At 38.6% G+C, this 16,156-nt stretch overlaps 1 protein-coding gene across 2 annotated transcripts; it reads right to left on the reverse strand.

The window, feature by feature from the left end:
* Window positions 1-1,358: 1,358 nt before the first annotated feature.
* Window positions 1,359-14,043, reverse strand: zc2hc1a (zinc finger, C2HC-type containing 1A). Of its 2 annotated transcripts, XM_077554773.1 has the most exons (10): window positions 13,890-14,043; window positions 11,697-11,770; window positions 11,456-11,572; window positions 11,171-11,197; window positions 10,769-10,910; window positions 9,302-9,444; window positions 7,989-8,091; window positions 7,779-7,854; window positions 7,602-7,712; window positions 1,359-6,065 (listed from the first exon to the last, which is right to left on the reverse strand). In XM_077554773.1, exons 1-10 carry the CDS (start codon window positions 13,906-13,908, stop codon window positions 5,930-5,932), a joined length of 948 nt encoding a protein of 315 aa, XP_077410899.1. In that variant the 5' UTR covers window positions 13,909-14,043; the 3' UTR covers window positions 1,359-5,929. The 2 variants fall into 2 exon arrangements, with proteins under 2 accessions (XP_077410899.1, XP_077410900.1); XM_077554774.1 differs by lacking the exon at window positions 11,171-11,197.
* Window positions 14,044-16,156: the final 2,113 nt, after the last annotated feature.

Here is a 16,156-nt window from a genome sequence, read left to right on the forward strand (position 1 = left end):
GCAAAGCTCCACACCTCTAGCTTCTCCTCCACCTGTTCCCTGCTCTCACTACAGATCACAATGTCATCAGCAAACATCATAGTCCATGGAGATTCCTGTCTAACCTCGTCTGTCATCCTGTCCATTACCATAGCGAACAAGAAGGGGCTCAGAGCTGATCCCTGATGTAGTCCAACCTCCACTTTGAACTCCTCCGTCACACTTACAGTCCTCATACATGTCCTGCACCACTTGAACATATTTCTCTGCCACTCCAGACTTCCTCATACAAAACCACAGTTCCTCTCTGGGCATCCTGTCGTAAGCTTTCTCCAGATCTACAAAGACACAATGCAGCTCCTTCTGACCTTCTCAGTACTTCTCTATCAACATCCTCAAAGCAAATACTGCATCTGAGGTACTCATTTTTGTCATGAAACCATGCTGCTGCTCACAAATGTTCACCTCTGCCCTCAGTCTAGTTTCAACTACTCTTTCCCATAGCTCCATTGTGTGGCTCATTAGCTTTATTCCTCTGTAGTTGCCGCAACTCTGCACGTCTCCCTTGTTCTTAAAAATGGACACCAGCACACTTCTCCTCCATTCCTCAGGCATCTTCTCGCTATCTAATCCCTTTGAACAACCCAGTCAGAAATTCTACTGCTACCTCTCCTAGACACTTCCATACCTTCACAGGTATAGCATCAGGACCAAGTGCCTTTCCACACTTCATCCTATTCAATGCCCTTCTCACTTCATCCTTACTAATCTAATTTTACAAATCTAAGCTTATTTTCGAGTTTATACTCATCTATTGCTGCTAAGGCAGTAAAATTCAGGCAGTCGGGCAATTTTACTTTCGCTTTCAATCCAAACAACCAGCCCTGTTTTATCAGTTGGATTATGTTTCCTAATATCTACTGACAAAAGTCCAATGGCACAGATAGACAGATATATTTGTAATTCATAAATCATTGTCTGACAAGTTAAAGGAAATGGGATAATTCCCCGTCACGCCACTCTTGTTGGGAATGAATCACAGGATTAGATGACACAGCAGATCACTCGCTGCGTATGATTGATGTTTTAAAAGCTTATTTTGCCACAGATGGCTGAGTTCAAATTCAGACCTGACTCTGTTCAGGGTCAGCAACAAGAAGTTCTCGTGTTGGATATCTTTAATGGCTTCAGTGATCTAGCTTGGGAGGTTCAATTGTAACATATGTTAGGAGTACTAAACTTGCCATTTGTTTTGTGTACAAGAAGCACATGTAAGCATTTAATGTATATATCCCATTTATAATGAAATTATATTTATAATAAAAAACAACGGTGTTGTGCTTTTGATTCTTTTGTTATCTTCAATGAACACATTCACATAGTTGTTTGCATTTGTTTATTCAACATTTATTTATTCACGGCGGCCATATCAGTAATTTTGTGCCTTTGACTACAGCCCAACAGTAATGCAAGCAGCAGTTTTAAAGTATGCATGTTACATCAGACCCTATGCAAGAGGTTAATGTGTCAAAAAGAACATGATTGACGGCGCCAGTGTTATCACCGCACTGAAAGAGGCCAACATTAGGTCAATATTGATTTGCACTTAATCGCGGTGTTCTAAATACGTACCAAGGTTTTGAACGTGATCTTGAGAGAAATTAGTACAATTAAGAGATTTTTCAGCATAGTATGTCTACCATTTCGGGAGTGTGCTCTTGCATAAGTGCAGTGACACACATTACTGGTAAATACGTCAATGGAAACAGTATAGTCATTTACTTCTAAATTAAATTCTGAGTATAATTTTTTTTCGCCAATGAAAGGAAAGTGCAATACATCTTGGTACAGATGAGAAAAATCATCCAGTAAAAATGAGCGGAAATAAAGACATAATAGTTAAAAAAATAATAATAATAAAAAAGGGAAAAGGAATGCAATGGGCTTACAAAGGATGCTACAGTGTTTGTGAAATATTCACATTAAAAGTCAAAAGGGGCTTGGTATGAGCAGCTTTATCATGAATTAAAAAAAAAAAAGTACCACGCACACTTTTCTCAGTGGGCAATCATATTGCACTTATTGATGGGAACAAATTCTCCTATGATGAAATGGGGAAGCAGTTACCAACATGCTTGACTGAGGATTGAGCTACAGCGGAAATGATGCCCGTCTCGTTCATGATTCAGCCCACACTTAACATTTTGCATGTTCTCCAAACAAGCTCCGAGCTCATTCCTTCATATAAGCCTCCCCCTCACTTTGCAGCAAGTTATCTTGTCAACTGTAATGTTTTAAATGATAGCCACGATTATTGCTAGAACTGCAGTACAGTTAATTTCGTGAGCAGTTTACAATGTTGGCCATTTTGTCATTACAAATCAATTACTTATAATTGCCACAGAGTTTCTTCAACCAAGACTTGGCAGCTAGGCTGTAGCCGGCATCTGACGCTGATTAAGTAACCACCAGAGGTGGGCATTCCATCAACAATCTGTCAGCTGGACGCCCAATTTATTGACGATTAACGATTGATGAGAAATGTAGAAAAAATTGTAGGACTAAGTATTGCCGGGAGTGGGTTTTCGTTCGTCAATGTAATCAGTGCTAACTGATCATTTTGATGATAGTTTAGCATTTAGCTTAGGCCATCACGGCAACCCCGCCTTTTGTTTACGCTATGAATTGGTCAATTTGTGGTCCAATGTAGATTAAGTCCACACAATTATAAAATCTAGCAGCAAAATTACAGAATAAGTACAGTTAAAAAGGAAAAGGCTCGGTCTTTCATCATTCATATTTGATATCAGGTATGTTAGATAGCCAAGGGTCCTTCGGTGCACCATTTTAGGTCAGGCAGGTTATTGAACAGCTGGTCCTAAAAAAGGGTGTTTAGTCTGTTGGCCATGTGTGGCGGTTGACAGTTCCGACTGTGTGCACATACTGTACACAGTATTTGGCGACTTTAGGAAGGAAAAGAATAGTAACTAGGGATGTCAGGCAATTATTATTTTTTCAATCTTAATTAATCACATGATTTCAATAGTTAACAATTAATCACAAATTTTGTTTAATTTTATTTCGGTTCTAAATGTCCAATAAAATGTCCAATAATTTTTTTCTATGTTTTCATACTCTTGTTAACATAAAAGTGAAAAAAAAGTTAAACTAATCAAAATATGGCTGCATCTTTTAGTCATTGATACAGTAATTTCATATTAATACGTACATAAAATTGAGTTAAAATTAACAAGATGCACTGTACTGTAAAAAAAAAAACTGATATTGATTTGTGTTGGTCATTTTTCTGCCACTAGATGGCATAATTGCATTTGTAAGACGGTGACAGTTGCATTTTTCTTTTCATATTAAGAGCTATCTAATTTTTTAATTAAAAGTAACTTGTGAAATTCTGCACATTTTTAAAATTGTAAAATACAACTTCACTGGAATTCCCCCAGTACAGGCTTTCCAAGTAAGGGCCAGTCATTAATTGCACACTTGAATTTTTTTTTTTAAATTAACGCACTAAATTGGACACCCCTAACAGTAACAAACAATGTGAAGTGGACTGAGAGCTTAAAGCTGCATTGTTCCTCTTTTGACTTGATTGCTTGTGTGGATAAAAGCTTCAGGTGCTCCAATGTAATCATAACAGATCTGTACATTGATTGAATGCCCATTTTAATGACTGACAAATGACTTGTTGATGGATGCCCACTTTGAATGACGGAAACATTGACGCACACCCTTTTCGCTGAGGAATGACGAATGACAGACTGACTATTACAATGTGGTGTTGTTCGACAACAACAACAAAATCTCAAAAATATATGTTTCTTTTGTACACAGATAAAATGTATGTACCCATCTCGAAATGGGAGACAGACCTGTCTATAGCTCCGGAATCTGACCTTTGGATTCGAGTTTGTGAAAATGTATTTAAAATGTCAAAACACACAAGTTGACAACTTATCCAACAGAAAATTATTCATATAACACATATTACTCGATATATGAAGAAGAAAATGGGACTCTCAGATTCCGACATTTATCTCTAGTGTTCACAAAACACTGCAGACACTTATTTTCATGCTTTATGGTTATGCACTCCGGTTATGTACTTCTGGACTAAAGTCTTAGAAAAACTTTCCGCTATCTTGGACTGTAGGACACCTTTATCTCCAAGCTTGTGTTTGCTAGGTGACCTAACAACTGACTTACCACTCAAACAATTTCAATCTACACTCGTAGCCCTTACTATCGCTAAAAAAACTATTCTTTTTAACTGGAAGAATAAAACTCTGAATATCGACCAATGGTATAACCTAGTCATAAATCACATTTTAATGGAAAAAATCTCTGCTTCGAACAAAAACCAAATATAAAAATTTACATAAACATGGTCTACGTACATAGAATCTTTTTATCTAAATCTGGTAACTTGATTCTGCCCGTTAGCGAGAGCCACCACATCGCTATAACTTATATTGCTGCTTCTGTGTTTGGCATTTTGTAAGTAATGGTTGTGTTTTTATAGTCAGAAACCCAGTTGCTGCCAGCAGAATCAAGAAGACCACATCAAATGACACCTTACAGTCACCAATTCCTCAAGACTCACTTCTAATGGGCACTAAGGGTTAATATTCGAAATCACTGCATGCTTGTTGGTTAACTTTCTAAGTGCTGTCCTCCCCTGGCCAGGCGTGGGCGGCTATGCCCCTCTGTTGGCTGCTGGGTCATGGCCGTTTCCTGGGTCTCTTGGGGGGTGCTGCGTTGGGGTGCTCTCTTGGTGTCTGGGGCGGGCTGTGGACCGGTGGGGTGCCTGCCGTGCCCCGTTCTGCTACGTTAGGCTTGGGGCGCGGGCCGTGTCGGGGTGGGAGGTGCTCCGGGGTTTGCTCTATGGTCGGTGGCCCATGCGGGGCCCGGGGGTCGTGCCCTGGCGCTGCCGCGGCCTGGCGGGCCCAGGGGGGATGTGCTTGCCTTGTCCTAGCCGGGGTCGACGGCTCCCTTCTTTGGTGGAGGTTTTCATGCATGCCAGATCCACCACACCAGCATCTACCGAAATTCAAACATAATCTGCTTCTTCCTCTGCTCGCTGAATCTGTGGAGGCTGATGTCTGTGGATCTCACTCATCACTTCATTTACCCTTCCTTCCTTCCTTCAGTCTTTCCTTTGTTCTCTTGGGGTCTCCCTAATTTGTTGGAATTGAGATGTTTCTGGGGTTGGTGAAAGATTCTGGTTTAGGTGGGTAGTAGATTGTGTCTGGTCAGTGCTGGATTTCACTTATCTTTCTTTTCTTTGATTCTTCCTCGGGTCTCCTGACAACTTTCACGACTAGCGGGATTCTGAAGTATTCGGTTTAGGATATGGAATTTTTAATAGGTTTCAGGTGAATTATTGAGCACAAACTCACACCCACACATGCACATATTCACGCACACCCACACAAAAGACAGATGATGACATGTTGAATCGGTAAGATTACCGAATGAACAATACTGAGCACTCTCAAAAAAATAAAAAGTGGTTCGACTTGAAATACTGACGGTTTGATGACAGAATGTTTCATTGACATGCCCACCTCTGGTCACCACAAGTCTCCAGAAACACCACAACAAGCTGCTAGATTTGTTGCTAGTCACCTTTTTTGCATGCTAGTGGGGTCTGAAAAGTTGCTATTTATAAGTTAAGTTATCAACACTAGTTTAGTAACTAGTTTAGTTTAGTAACATGGCTCCGACTATTAGAGTTAGTGGTGTAAAATCCCATCATCAAAACACAGCCATCATATTTCTCCCAAACTTGAGCTAATGAGGTTCCAATTGTCGATACAGACTTTGGGACTCAAAGGACGTGAAAACATGAACAACATAAATTGAAAGCCCAAGCAATTAAAAAAAACAAAAAAACAGTATTGACATACTCATTTTCAATAGTCCCTGCATCTCAGATACACAATCTTCTCATGCCACACTCGCAGCAAAATTTTGCAGATTTGATGGGGTACATGCTCCCACATGAGTGACAAAACTTGTTCTTGATTTCACCATTGCCCACATCGTTACTGCCATCCATGTCATCCCTGAGAAATTGAACAAAACAACATGAGAAACAACTTCAATTGACTTGATTAGATTACTGAACATCTTTTTTTGTATTAAACATGCTGCAACCATGTTGTAGCTTTTGCCAAATGTATTTAGATTGTCACATCAGACAATAAAAATACTATTAAGAATTTTCACACTACTACTCTTCAAAACAAAATTTCCAATAGGAAATAATGTAAAACGAAGTATTTTGTTTCACAGTTAAAAAAAATAATTTTGTATAATAAAACTAAAACAAATTAAATGAGTCACCCTTTGAAAATAGCTGATACACATATTGGAGTGTGCTATGGTCTTTTTGACAAAACAGGAATACAGAACTGCAGAGTAATATTACCATTTAATAACATTTTATAATTATTGATGATAAAAAATCTCCATAAGATCCAAACTTTCAAAAAGCATCTTTGTCTTGGCGAAAGTAAAACCTTTTCTCAACCAGAAATCAGTGTACATTCTGTAGTGCTCTCTCGTATTACCATATTTTAAGTTTTATTCAGAAATTTCCGACGTTTGGGGAAATGCCTAAAATAAGTAGAATACAATACAAACTTGGTTTGTATTGCAAGTCCATAATGTTCCAATGTATAGTTTTTAGATTGTTTGACCTTGTGGAATTTCAAACTGTAATTAATGTATGAAGCAAGACATGAGTGAGTGAGCGTGAGAGACAAAGAGAGTGAGAGAGAGAGAGTGAGAGACAGAGAGAGAGAAAACGTTTCGAGCAGACTGAATATTCCATTTTAAAAAGAAATATAAAATGAATATTTATTTAATAATATAATATTATATTTTACATTATGGTAAATGAAAGTGTTTTTTTTATTTTTATTTTGAGATTAAAGGGGTAGGAGGGGAAAAGTTTATATTTGTTCCTACTGCTTTTCAAACATGCACTGCATGTATAAGCGGATAAAGTATTACTAACAATTGGGTTGACCATTGTTTTTACTTTACCGTTTTTTAAAATATTTTTGTACATAGTATTTGTATTTTTGTGTTAAGTGTTGTTTTTCTTTTCTCACAAGGTTACTTAGATTTTATACACGTTTGACTTAATAATAATACAAATAATAAAAAGTATTGTATAATCTAGTGGTGTGGTGTGTAATTATGTAATTATGATGTTTGCTTAGTAAAATGTGTGTATGTAATGAACACAATCATTAATTGCATTGATCATATTGCCCTGAGCTGTCACTTTTCATTTTGGCACAACTTCCATATGACAACAAAACAAAACCATCCACGCGCGTGCACAAACATTTGTCTTCACGCTAACTAATCTTTTAGCGTGAAGATTTCAGTATGGAAGATATTTTTGTCTTAAATTTAATTTTTGGAAAATTGGAAGCAGGAATTTTGCTGAAGAAAAAAAAGCTTCTGATTAAAACATGTCAATACCCTACCGAACCACAAGAGGTCAGAATAGTCTAGCACAAGCTTTTTTCCCCCTCATTCCAGCTTTTATTTTTTTATTCTAACTTTCTTCTGGGGAGTTGGCTCACCTTCTTATGCAAGTGTCTTCTAGTTTCTTCTTGTTGAGTTGTCCTCTTCCTGTTGTAGTGTTTCTCACAATACCGTATCCAGAGCCCGCTACTCGGTTCTTCATTCCCATACTGAAATACAAGTAGTACGAGAACTGATGATTATGTATTCTAACGCATTTGTCTGTGTGCACTCACGCAGAAGCCGGGCTCGTGATCCCAGATGTGTTTGTCCTCGTTGAAGTTGCAGAAGAGGCCTTCGAGGAAGGCACTCCTAGAACAGGAAGAACATGTTGACTACGGTAAATGGAACTTCTTGTGCTGCTCTGGCTCATGACATAACCTGCGGTGCTGAATGTGAAAGTGCTTTCAAATGTAAAAATACACAAATCTTGCTGCGTGCGTTACCAGTAGGCTGGGCAAGGCCTGATCTCGCAGGCAGACGGGAGGAGGCCGAAGGGATGGTTGACGCTGCAGAGTTGACCTTCTTGACAAGAGGAGGTGGCTTGTACTGATGACAAAGAATGGTGCATTGAAAAGTCTGATACTAGAACTAGTTGTTGTTCCGATACCGTTTTTTGGCTCCCAATACAGATTCCGATACATAAGTTGTTTTTTTTTCTCTCAACATGAAAAAGCTGTCCTGCCATTGGTTCAGAGCATTGAAGGGCCAATAGGATATCTTAGCTCGGCATGCAGTGAACATTTCACACATCAGTGAATGTTGAGCATGAGCAGGACACAAGATGCTGCATCCAATGTCCTATATTAGCGTCAGAATTCATGGTATCGGCATGTTACTTGTAAGTACTCACCGATACCGATACCACTGTTTTAATGCAGTATCGCGGCCTCTGCCGATACCAGTATCGGTATCGGAACAACACCAATTAGAACCACAGTAAAGTGATATTCCCGAAAGAGTGGTGGCGGAGTTTATTTACTGCATCAGGGTAGTGTTTTGTTTAATTTCTTTTTATTTATTAAATTTCTATTTATTTATTTATTTACAAAAATCTAATATCTCCTGTCAAAATGGAAGATTACAGTAACATTTATGGCCCATGTTAAGATTTCAAGCATTATTATTACCAAACAAATCTGTGACCAATGTTCTATAATAGCCAACAAAAATACCATAGGGTATATACACACAGCTTTTAATTAAATACCTTTAAATATATATATATATATATATATTAATAACTTCAATACGTTTTATTTCATTGACTGCATTTTTAAACCCCAAAGGACACCCTGAAAGACCAACACTGGTGTTTACATGTTGAAAAACATCTTGATGATGAACTGAAGCTATGTACTTCCTTATCAGGGTTTAAGGAAAAACTAAAATATCAAATTATTATTGCCTAAAGTGCCATAAACATAATGTAAAATATTAAGAAGCTTTGGTGTCTGTGCAATGATTATTTGCTTTGTTTTGTTGTATTTTTATGTGACTTCATGTGAATGTATAGGACTGTGTTTTGAATTATGTGTAAAATTAGTCTTATTGTTTGAGAATATTTCATTAAGTTATATAGGGGTAGGAGTTAAAAAAGTGTATACTTCTTTCTACTCCTTCTTTTCAAACATGTGTGAGGTTATATTTTTGTTTTGTGATTTTGAATATCTTTGAGAAGATTTTTTTTTCTTTTTTATATATATGTGTGTGTTTGAAAAATACAATTCATTCATTCATTGAAAAATTAAAAAAATACCTGTGCCCGAGCAGGCATTTTCTTGACTTCTCCCAACTTGTTTTTGTTACCCATCCTGGAAGCTTGATCCCGACAGAATTTAATGTGTCCTTGAGCGGAACTTTCGTTGAACCTTCGCTGACAATATGGACACTGGATTAGGTCTTAAAAATAGAATGAGAGAAAATGCGCATGTCAATTTTCATGGCAATCCAAATCTACAAGATTCAATAAATGTTGTGGCCATGTTTTCTCTTTAAAGGTCCAGTGACACACCTTTTTCTTTTTTACATATTCTTGGAAGCCTTTTTATATTAGTTTAGATGATTTGAATTGCAAATGCCCAGGATGCCCTTTTTCAAGCTATACTAGTTGGTACTAAAGACATGGTAGTTTAATATTCAATATGTAAATAAGGTTTGCTCTGATTGGCAGTTTGCCTATTTACAGGAACTTTATTTATAAGGACGATTTTTTTTCTTTTCCTTTTTTTCCTTGTGTAGGGATGTTGGATACATAAAAAACAATGACATAACAAAAGGAAGACCTATATTTCGCAATATAGCATTTTTTTCTTAAAGTTGCATGAAATTTATGTCATTTTTCTGTTCCTCTAATTCAGGGTTTCTGCAGGTATCAGCAAATCTAACATTTTTAACGTAATTTTTAAAGCAATTTATAAGTAATGCCCACGTCATAGTACACACACACACACACACACACACACACACACACACACACACACGCACACACACACACGCACACACACACACTTTTGCATATACTGATTATATACTGTGGCTGTCAGTTGATGACAATTTTTATTCGTAGTTAATCGCATGATTTACATAGTTAACTCTCGATTAATCGCACATTGTATCTGTTATAAATGTACAATAAAATTTTGTTTTCAAGTTTTTCATATGCTTGTTAATATCAAAGTGGATACATATGGTCACCAAATACAAATGTGGTTGTATCTTTCAATTCATTGACTCAGTAATTTTATAGTAAATAATTCATAAACTTAAGTTAAAAATATATACTAAACAGTCATAGAAGGAGTGTGAAACACTAAGTCATAGATTTGTGTTGAGGTAATTTTCTGCCAGGTGGCATTAGTGTTTCATGTTGGACATTGGTGGCAAGAACGGTACATTTTTATTTTCAAATTCAAAGCAATTATATTGTATTCATCAATTGTTTTAAAGTTTTAATGCCTCTAGAAATTGTATTTAATGATTTTAACACCATTTAAGCAAAATCCATTTAATGATGTAATATTTTCAATGATCATAAAACCAAACAAGATGGCGGCCGATACTGGCATCGGCCACTGTCGCGAGTATGTCGATGTTAAACATTGAAAAGGTTAAAATTGAAAAATTAATGTCAAATGTTTTCAAAAACAAATGAGAGATTCTTATTAAATGTCATCTCGCCCAGCCCCAGTTACCGGTAGTTTCAAGTGTTCCAAATATGACTTGCCTGGGTCGTACATAGGAGGAGGAGGCGGGGGCAAAGGTCCGCCTTCTTTCATGGCCTTCATGCTGGCCTTGGACGCCTTGATGGCCGCGAGGAAGTCTTCATGCTTCTTGCGCCAGTTGGATGGCTTCTTAGGGGGCTCCGCCTGGCAGGAGGAAACATCCTTAACATCATTCTGCCATTTCACTGGGAACATAATGTATATGTGGGCGAGATGATCAGCAACACACAGTCCTTGACAACTCTGAACTGAACTTTTAAAATTTTGAATTCATGCAATGAAAGGTTAGGGCAAGTGTAAAGCAGTTGCAGATGGAGGGAGACCGTCTTAAAACACTGTTAGGACGTAGGCTACAGCTTGGAGAGTGATTGTTATCTAAAATAAAATAAATTAAATCAACTTACTTTCTGAGAAGATGATGAACTTTGTGACTGAAATATAAAGTAGTTGTATTTGTTGCAAATGTGTAAACCAAACAAAGGAATAAGTTCAAGGTTAAATGGACATTTTACACCCCATATTGTTCAAACACTGACAACACGTATTGCCATGGAAGGAAGGCTAATTCAAACAAGGACTCACAAGCAGAATTTTGTTCAAGGATGCTTTGACAGGACAGTGGAAATCAAACCTGAAATGTTTGAGTCCAGAAAAAGACTCAAGCCACCCCCCTCATTGTGTGATCTTACCTTTGGTTTTAGAGGTTTGAGTGTCGGGATGTCTGTGCCAGCTGCTCTTTGCCTACTGGAGTCAAAAACCCTCCTCCGTTTGGATGCAGACTTTTCGCAGATTTTGGCATGCTTCACCTGGAGAAACAGAAAAACCGTTTCCCAGCAACCACGCCGAATACCACATATCTGCAACTCCCTAAACAAGTTCTGCATTAAAATGGTCTGGGTTTAGGAATGTTAGCAGCAGTGTTGACTTTACCAGGACTTTAGGGAAGAACATTCTTTTACAGGTGTTACATTGAGATAGCTCGCCAACAGGATGGGGTTCCTCATCTGGGAAAAAAACAAAATAAAATAGTGTCATCATATGTCATAGCACAATAGCAATATTTGTTTTACTCAGTTGAAATCAGATTGAAATCAAAGGTCACTGGGTTCTCATGATTTCCATTTGGACAATATGTTGGGTGGAAAAAACAGTAGCCTACACTTCTAAATTGACTTTTCAATGGCTTTCAGGACCTGAGCTGTCACTGTCAGCCACGTATCCTGCATCTCAAACACCATAACTCGCAGGCTCGCTTTAAGCGTCCTGGAAAACACTGTATGTGACACCATTACATCATCCAACATGCTTAATGGGTGTGGTACATGTTGTAGTGCCCATTATGTAGTCAAGGATGACACAGTCACTGATGCACTTCGGTTGCTTTATTCCCACTAGCAATAACAGAATGCATACTCAGGAAAAGAGCCGCTACTGGCAACAACCCACTCAGTCAGCCACACACAGACTTACACATGACTCTCCAACTTGAGCCAGCATTAAAGCGACAGTGTGCATTATTTAGTGTCATCTAGTAGTGAAAAGCACGTGCACGTGCCTTAGAGAGACCACACTTCTCAAGCCTATCACCATTTACTCCTGTAAGAATATTTATTTTTACAGAAATTGCATGAACCCATTGTGTTCCTTATTTGGGAACTATTGTGACCAAGAAGCTAATGCTAAGCTAGCGGCACCCAACGTAAACAAAAAGCAGCCGATACTTTTTTCTACAACAAAGGGAGCACAAACTGGGTCATCGTTTTTGTTTGTTTTTGACGGAGGACCACCACACTTATCCGCTAACGGAGGTAGACAATTTACAGACTGTATTTTCAGTACAAACTTTTTTTTACAACGAGATGCCTTTTCAGTCAAATAGTAACTACGCCATTTCAATACAGTGTTACACAGCCAGTGAGCAAGCGAGCGAGCGACTAGCCCAGCAAGCAAGAACTAGCTGGAGAGGCTAACAAGAGTGGCTAGCAAAAGCTAGCGAGAGGGGGACAAGTGGTGGGAGCCTGAATCACAGGACTCAGCGACGACCACCTGCGGGCCCCATTTGTGAAAGGTACATGGCGACACTAGCTGCAAGCACCACCAGAAGCTAACTAGCCTTCCAAAGGCGAGGCTAGACCAAATTAGTATAATTAATAGTGATTACTGGACCTACGATTACATAAAGAACGTACATTGATGTGTTTTTTGCCATACTATTAAAATTAGCAGTCAATAAATTATTTCACCACTAGATGGCACAAAATATTACACACTGTCCCTTTAAAGCTTAAAACATCCCTTTACTTTTGTCTTTGACGACATCAAACTTACTGCCCAGAGCCAGCTGGGATAGGCTCCAGCAACCCTGCGACCCTTGTGAGGAATAAGCGGATAAGAAAATGGATGGATGGATGGATGGATGGACATCAAACTGCCTATATCACCAGGCCCAAACCCAGAGCCCGAGGCATCCTTTGAATGGTTGCACACATTACACAGACCAACAAAGACACTGCCTGGCTTGCTATTACATACCAGTGACCTCCTTTAAAGCCACTGTTAACATGACTCTTTAGCAGTGTGTTTGATGAAGGTCTCCAGTTCCATGTGATCAGAGTGCATAAGCAGCTCCTGGATGACAAATGACTATTGATTGGTCCCTTTGATGCTCTTTGATTTTGGACCACGAGATATAATAAGCATCAGAACAAATAAGGAAGTCCAGAACCCTGGAGGGCATCACGCCCAAGGTTGAGATTTTAGATTTACATTGATTATAACCATTGATATATACATTGCACAATGGTGTTCACGTTATCTATTTAGATCAGTGTGGTGTGGCTATATATATATAACCTTGTTTGGATGCTTATGTCGTATGTAAAGCTAAATGCTAGCAGACGATACAAGTGATGGACAGCTCCCAAATACAAACACGTCCATCGCGGTCTTTACATAGTAGCTAGCGTGCACATACCAAACGTTACCTAGCCTGACAGGGGCGAGAACCCAAACAATAGGAGCTCGAAGACAAAATTGACAGTTAATGACTCACACAAAATTACAAATTGGATTTTAACACGCAAAGGTAGAATAAGCACCATTTAATAACGTAATTTATCTTACCATCGAATTCTTCCATCATTGCCGTTTCTTTACTTGTAGATGCAGTACAGCTGTCCTTACAAACAAGGGACTGGTAGTCGCCGGATGAGATGAAAGAGTTACCCGCGCAACACTTCCGGTTTTGTTAAAAGTCGACGGGTGTCAACCTCATTTATTTGAACCTCCTTGGTCCTCGATTTTTTTGCTTCTCTTTTACATGTCAACTCATCCCTACCAACCATCCCGTCAAAGAAATCAACCAAAGAGCGAGTGGGGACAAGGTTTGGATAAATGAGACGTTCGTTCCTCAATGTTGTCACACAAATTCACTGAGACGTCAAGTAAAGATAACGTGTGTCACAAAATCGCCTCTGTGGCTAATTTATCATAATACCACATCTATACTTTGTGATTTCTGTTTTAAAATAAATCAAATAACCATACATTTGTCCAACACTTTTACTCAGTACAAATCCGATCATTTGTGGGCTTTATTATTTGCGGTGGGAATTTTCTTTCGATGTTTCCTGTCATAAAACTGGTCGTGGGGAACTCTCTTGACTCTACTGATCTTTGGGCTACCAATGGCAACTGGGTTGTATGATGCTAGCGGTATGTCAACATCTCAGGATTCCATTGGTTGTTACTGCGTGATCCACGCTAATGTAACATGCACAAAAACCAACAGATGGTGCATGGGAGGTAACCTGTGTTCCCTAACTGAAAAGTGAAAATATGTTTTACGTGGACAAATGCAGGCTACTATTGTCATTTGTGCCAATGTCTCTTGCGCAAAAGCTTTTCAACGTGTACATAAAACACTGTTTCATCTGTTTGCCATATTGAGTACATATGTGTCTTGTGAATGGAATGACAGACAAACAGCTGCTATGAGGAGAGGCTGTGGGCATAACAAGAGGACTACTGTTCTCCCCTCACGGATAAACACAAACACGGACACTATTTGTTTGACAAACGCGGAGATGGCAGTCTTTATTTTGAAACGTCAACCGGAAACACGTCTCATCCTATTGCCACCTTGACGTTGACGGTGGTCAACCTATTTCGAGAGCGTGACGAGAATTACCGAGGTACTGTTCCTCCACCTGATGCAGTTGCTCCCACATGCGAATATTTGGACGCCTTTTAAAACTTTAACAGGTACCGCATAGCAATTCAAAAATTGTTCACTTGGTACAAAATGACGCGATGTTACCGACGCAACTTGCAAGCCGTGTTTACTGGCTCAGCGAGGGGCCTTCCAACAGAGACTTGCACGTCGCTTTATTATTGCAATTAATGTGCGCGTGGTTCTTACCTGCATGCAGATGTTCACATCTAATCCTTCATATTTCGACACAATGTACATTTCAACGCCTTCTTTCCGTCTCTTCGGCAAACATTGGTCGCCGAACGCATCTTGAACGGTCAAAAATGAAATTAATATTTCGGTTGAATTCCTATGGCATTTAGCAGTACACGCGCTAGACTACAATCGGTTTGGGTTTCGTTGAATTGGCGTTTTTGACAAGGAAAAGATCCATCATCCATTATTATTGTTATGTAAAGGTGCTTGCAATATTTGCCAACATGTGTGAATGGGGGGGGGGGGGGCTCTGCTGTTTAGTGTTATTAGCAAACTAAATACTGTACACTGTTTTGGTACACAAACATATTTGCAAATACAACCATTAATGAATTATTAATCCTGTTGTTCAATCTGAAATGTTTTGTTTGTAAATAAGTTCTATATTTTGTTGGAATAGGTCCTCATTTATTTATGGCTCAATATAGTGCCTTTAAAACAAGTTTACTTTTGTTATATTTTAGCATAACAGGAGGTAAGTTTAAGGATGGGGCATACAGGTTAAGGTCCTTATAGGAAAAGTCAACCCCAAAACTTTGTTTATATGTTCTATAAATATTGTGTTTGTGGAATATGAATTAAATGGCAAAATCTACCCGTTTTTATCCATCTAATTGGGTGGCCATTTTGCCACTTGCTGTTGAGTGAGAATGACATCACAGTTGCTCAGTTCTCATCATGTAACAACCAATCATTGTCCAGCTTGCAAATGTCACATGACCAAACTCAGAAAACGGAAACCGTGATTGGTCACTACCTGAGCAATGAGCAACTGTGATGTTATTTTCAGTCGAGAAAGTGGCAAAATGGCCGCCCCCTGAGATGGTTAAAAACAAACGCAACTTTAATCAGACTGCTGAGTGCGCACACAACATATTATTGTAAAGAAAATTAGGAGGTTCACTTTCCCTTGAAATTAAAC

Source organism: Vanacampus margaritifer, chromosome 20 (assembly GCF_051991255.1).
Source record: "Vanacampus margaritifer isolate UIUO_Vmar chromosome 20, RoL_Vmar_1.0, whole genome shotgun sequence".
NCBI classification, from domain to species: domain Eukaryota; kingdom Metazoa; phylum Chordata; class Actinopteri; order Syngnathiformes; family Syngnathidae; genus Vanacampus; species Vanacampus margaritifer.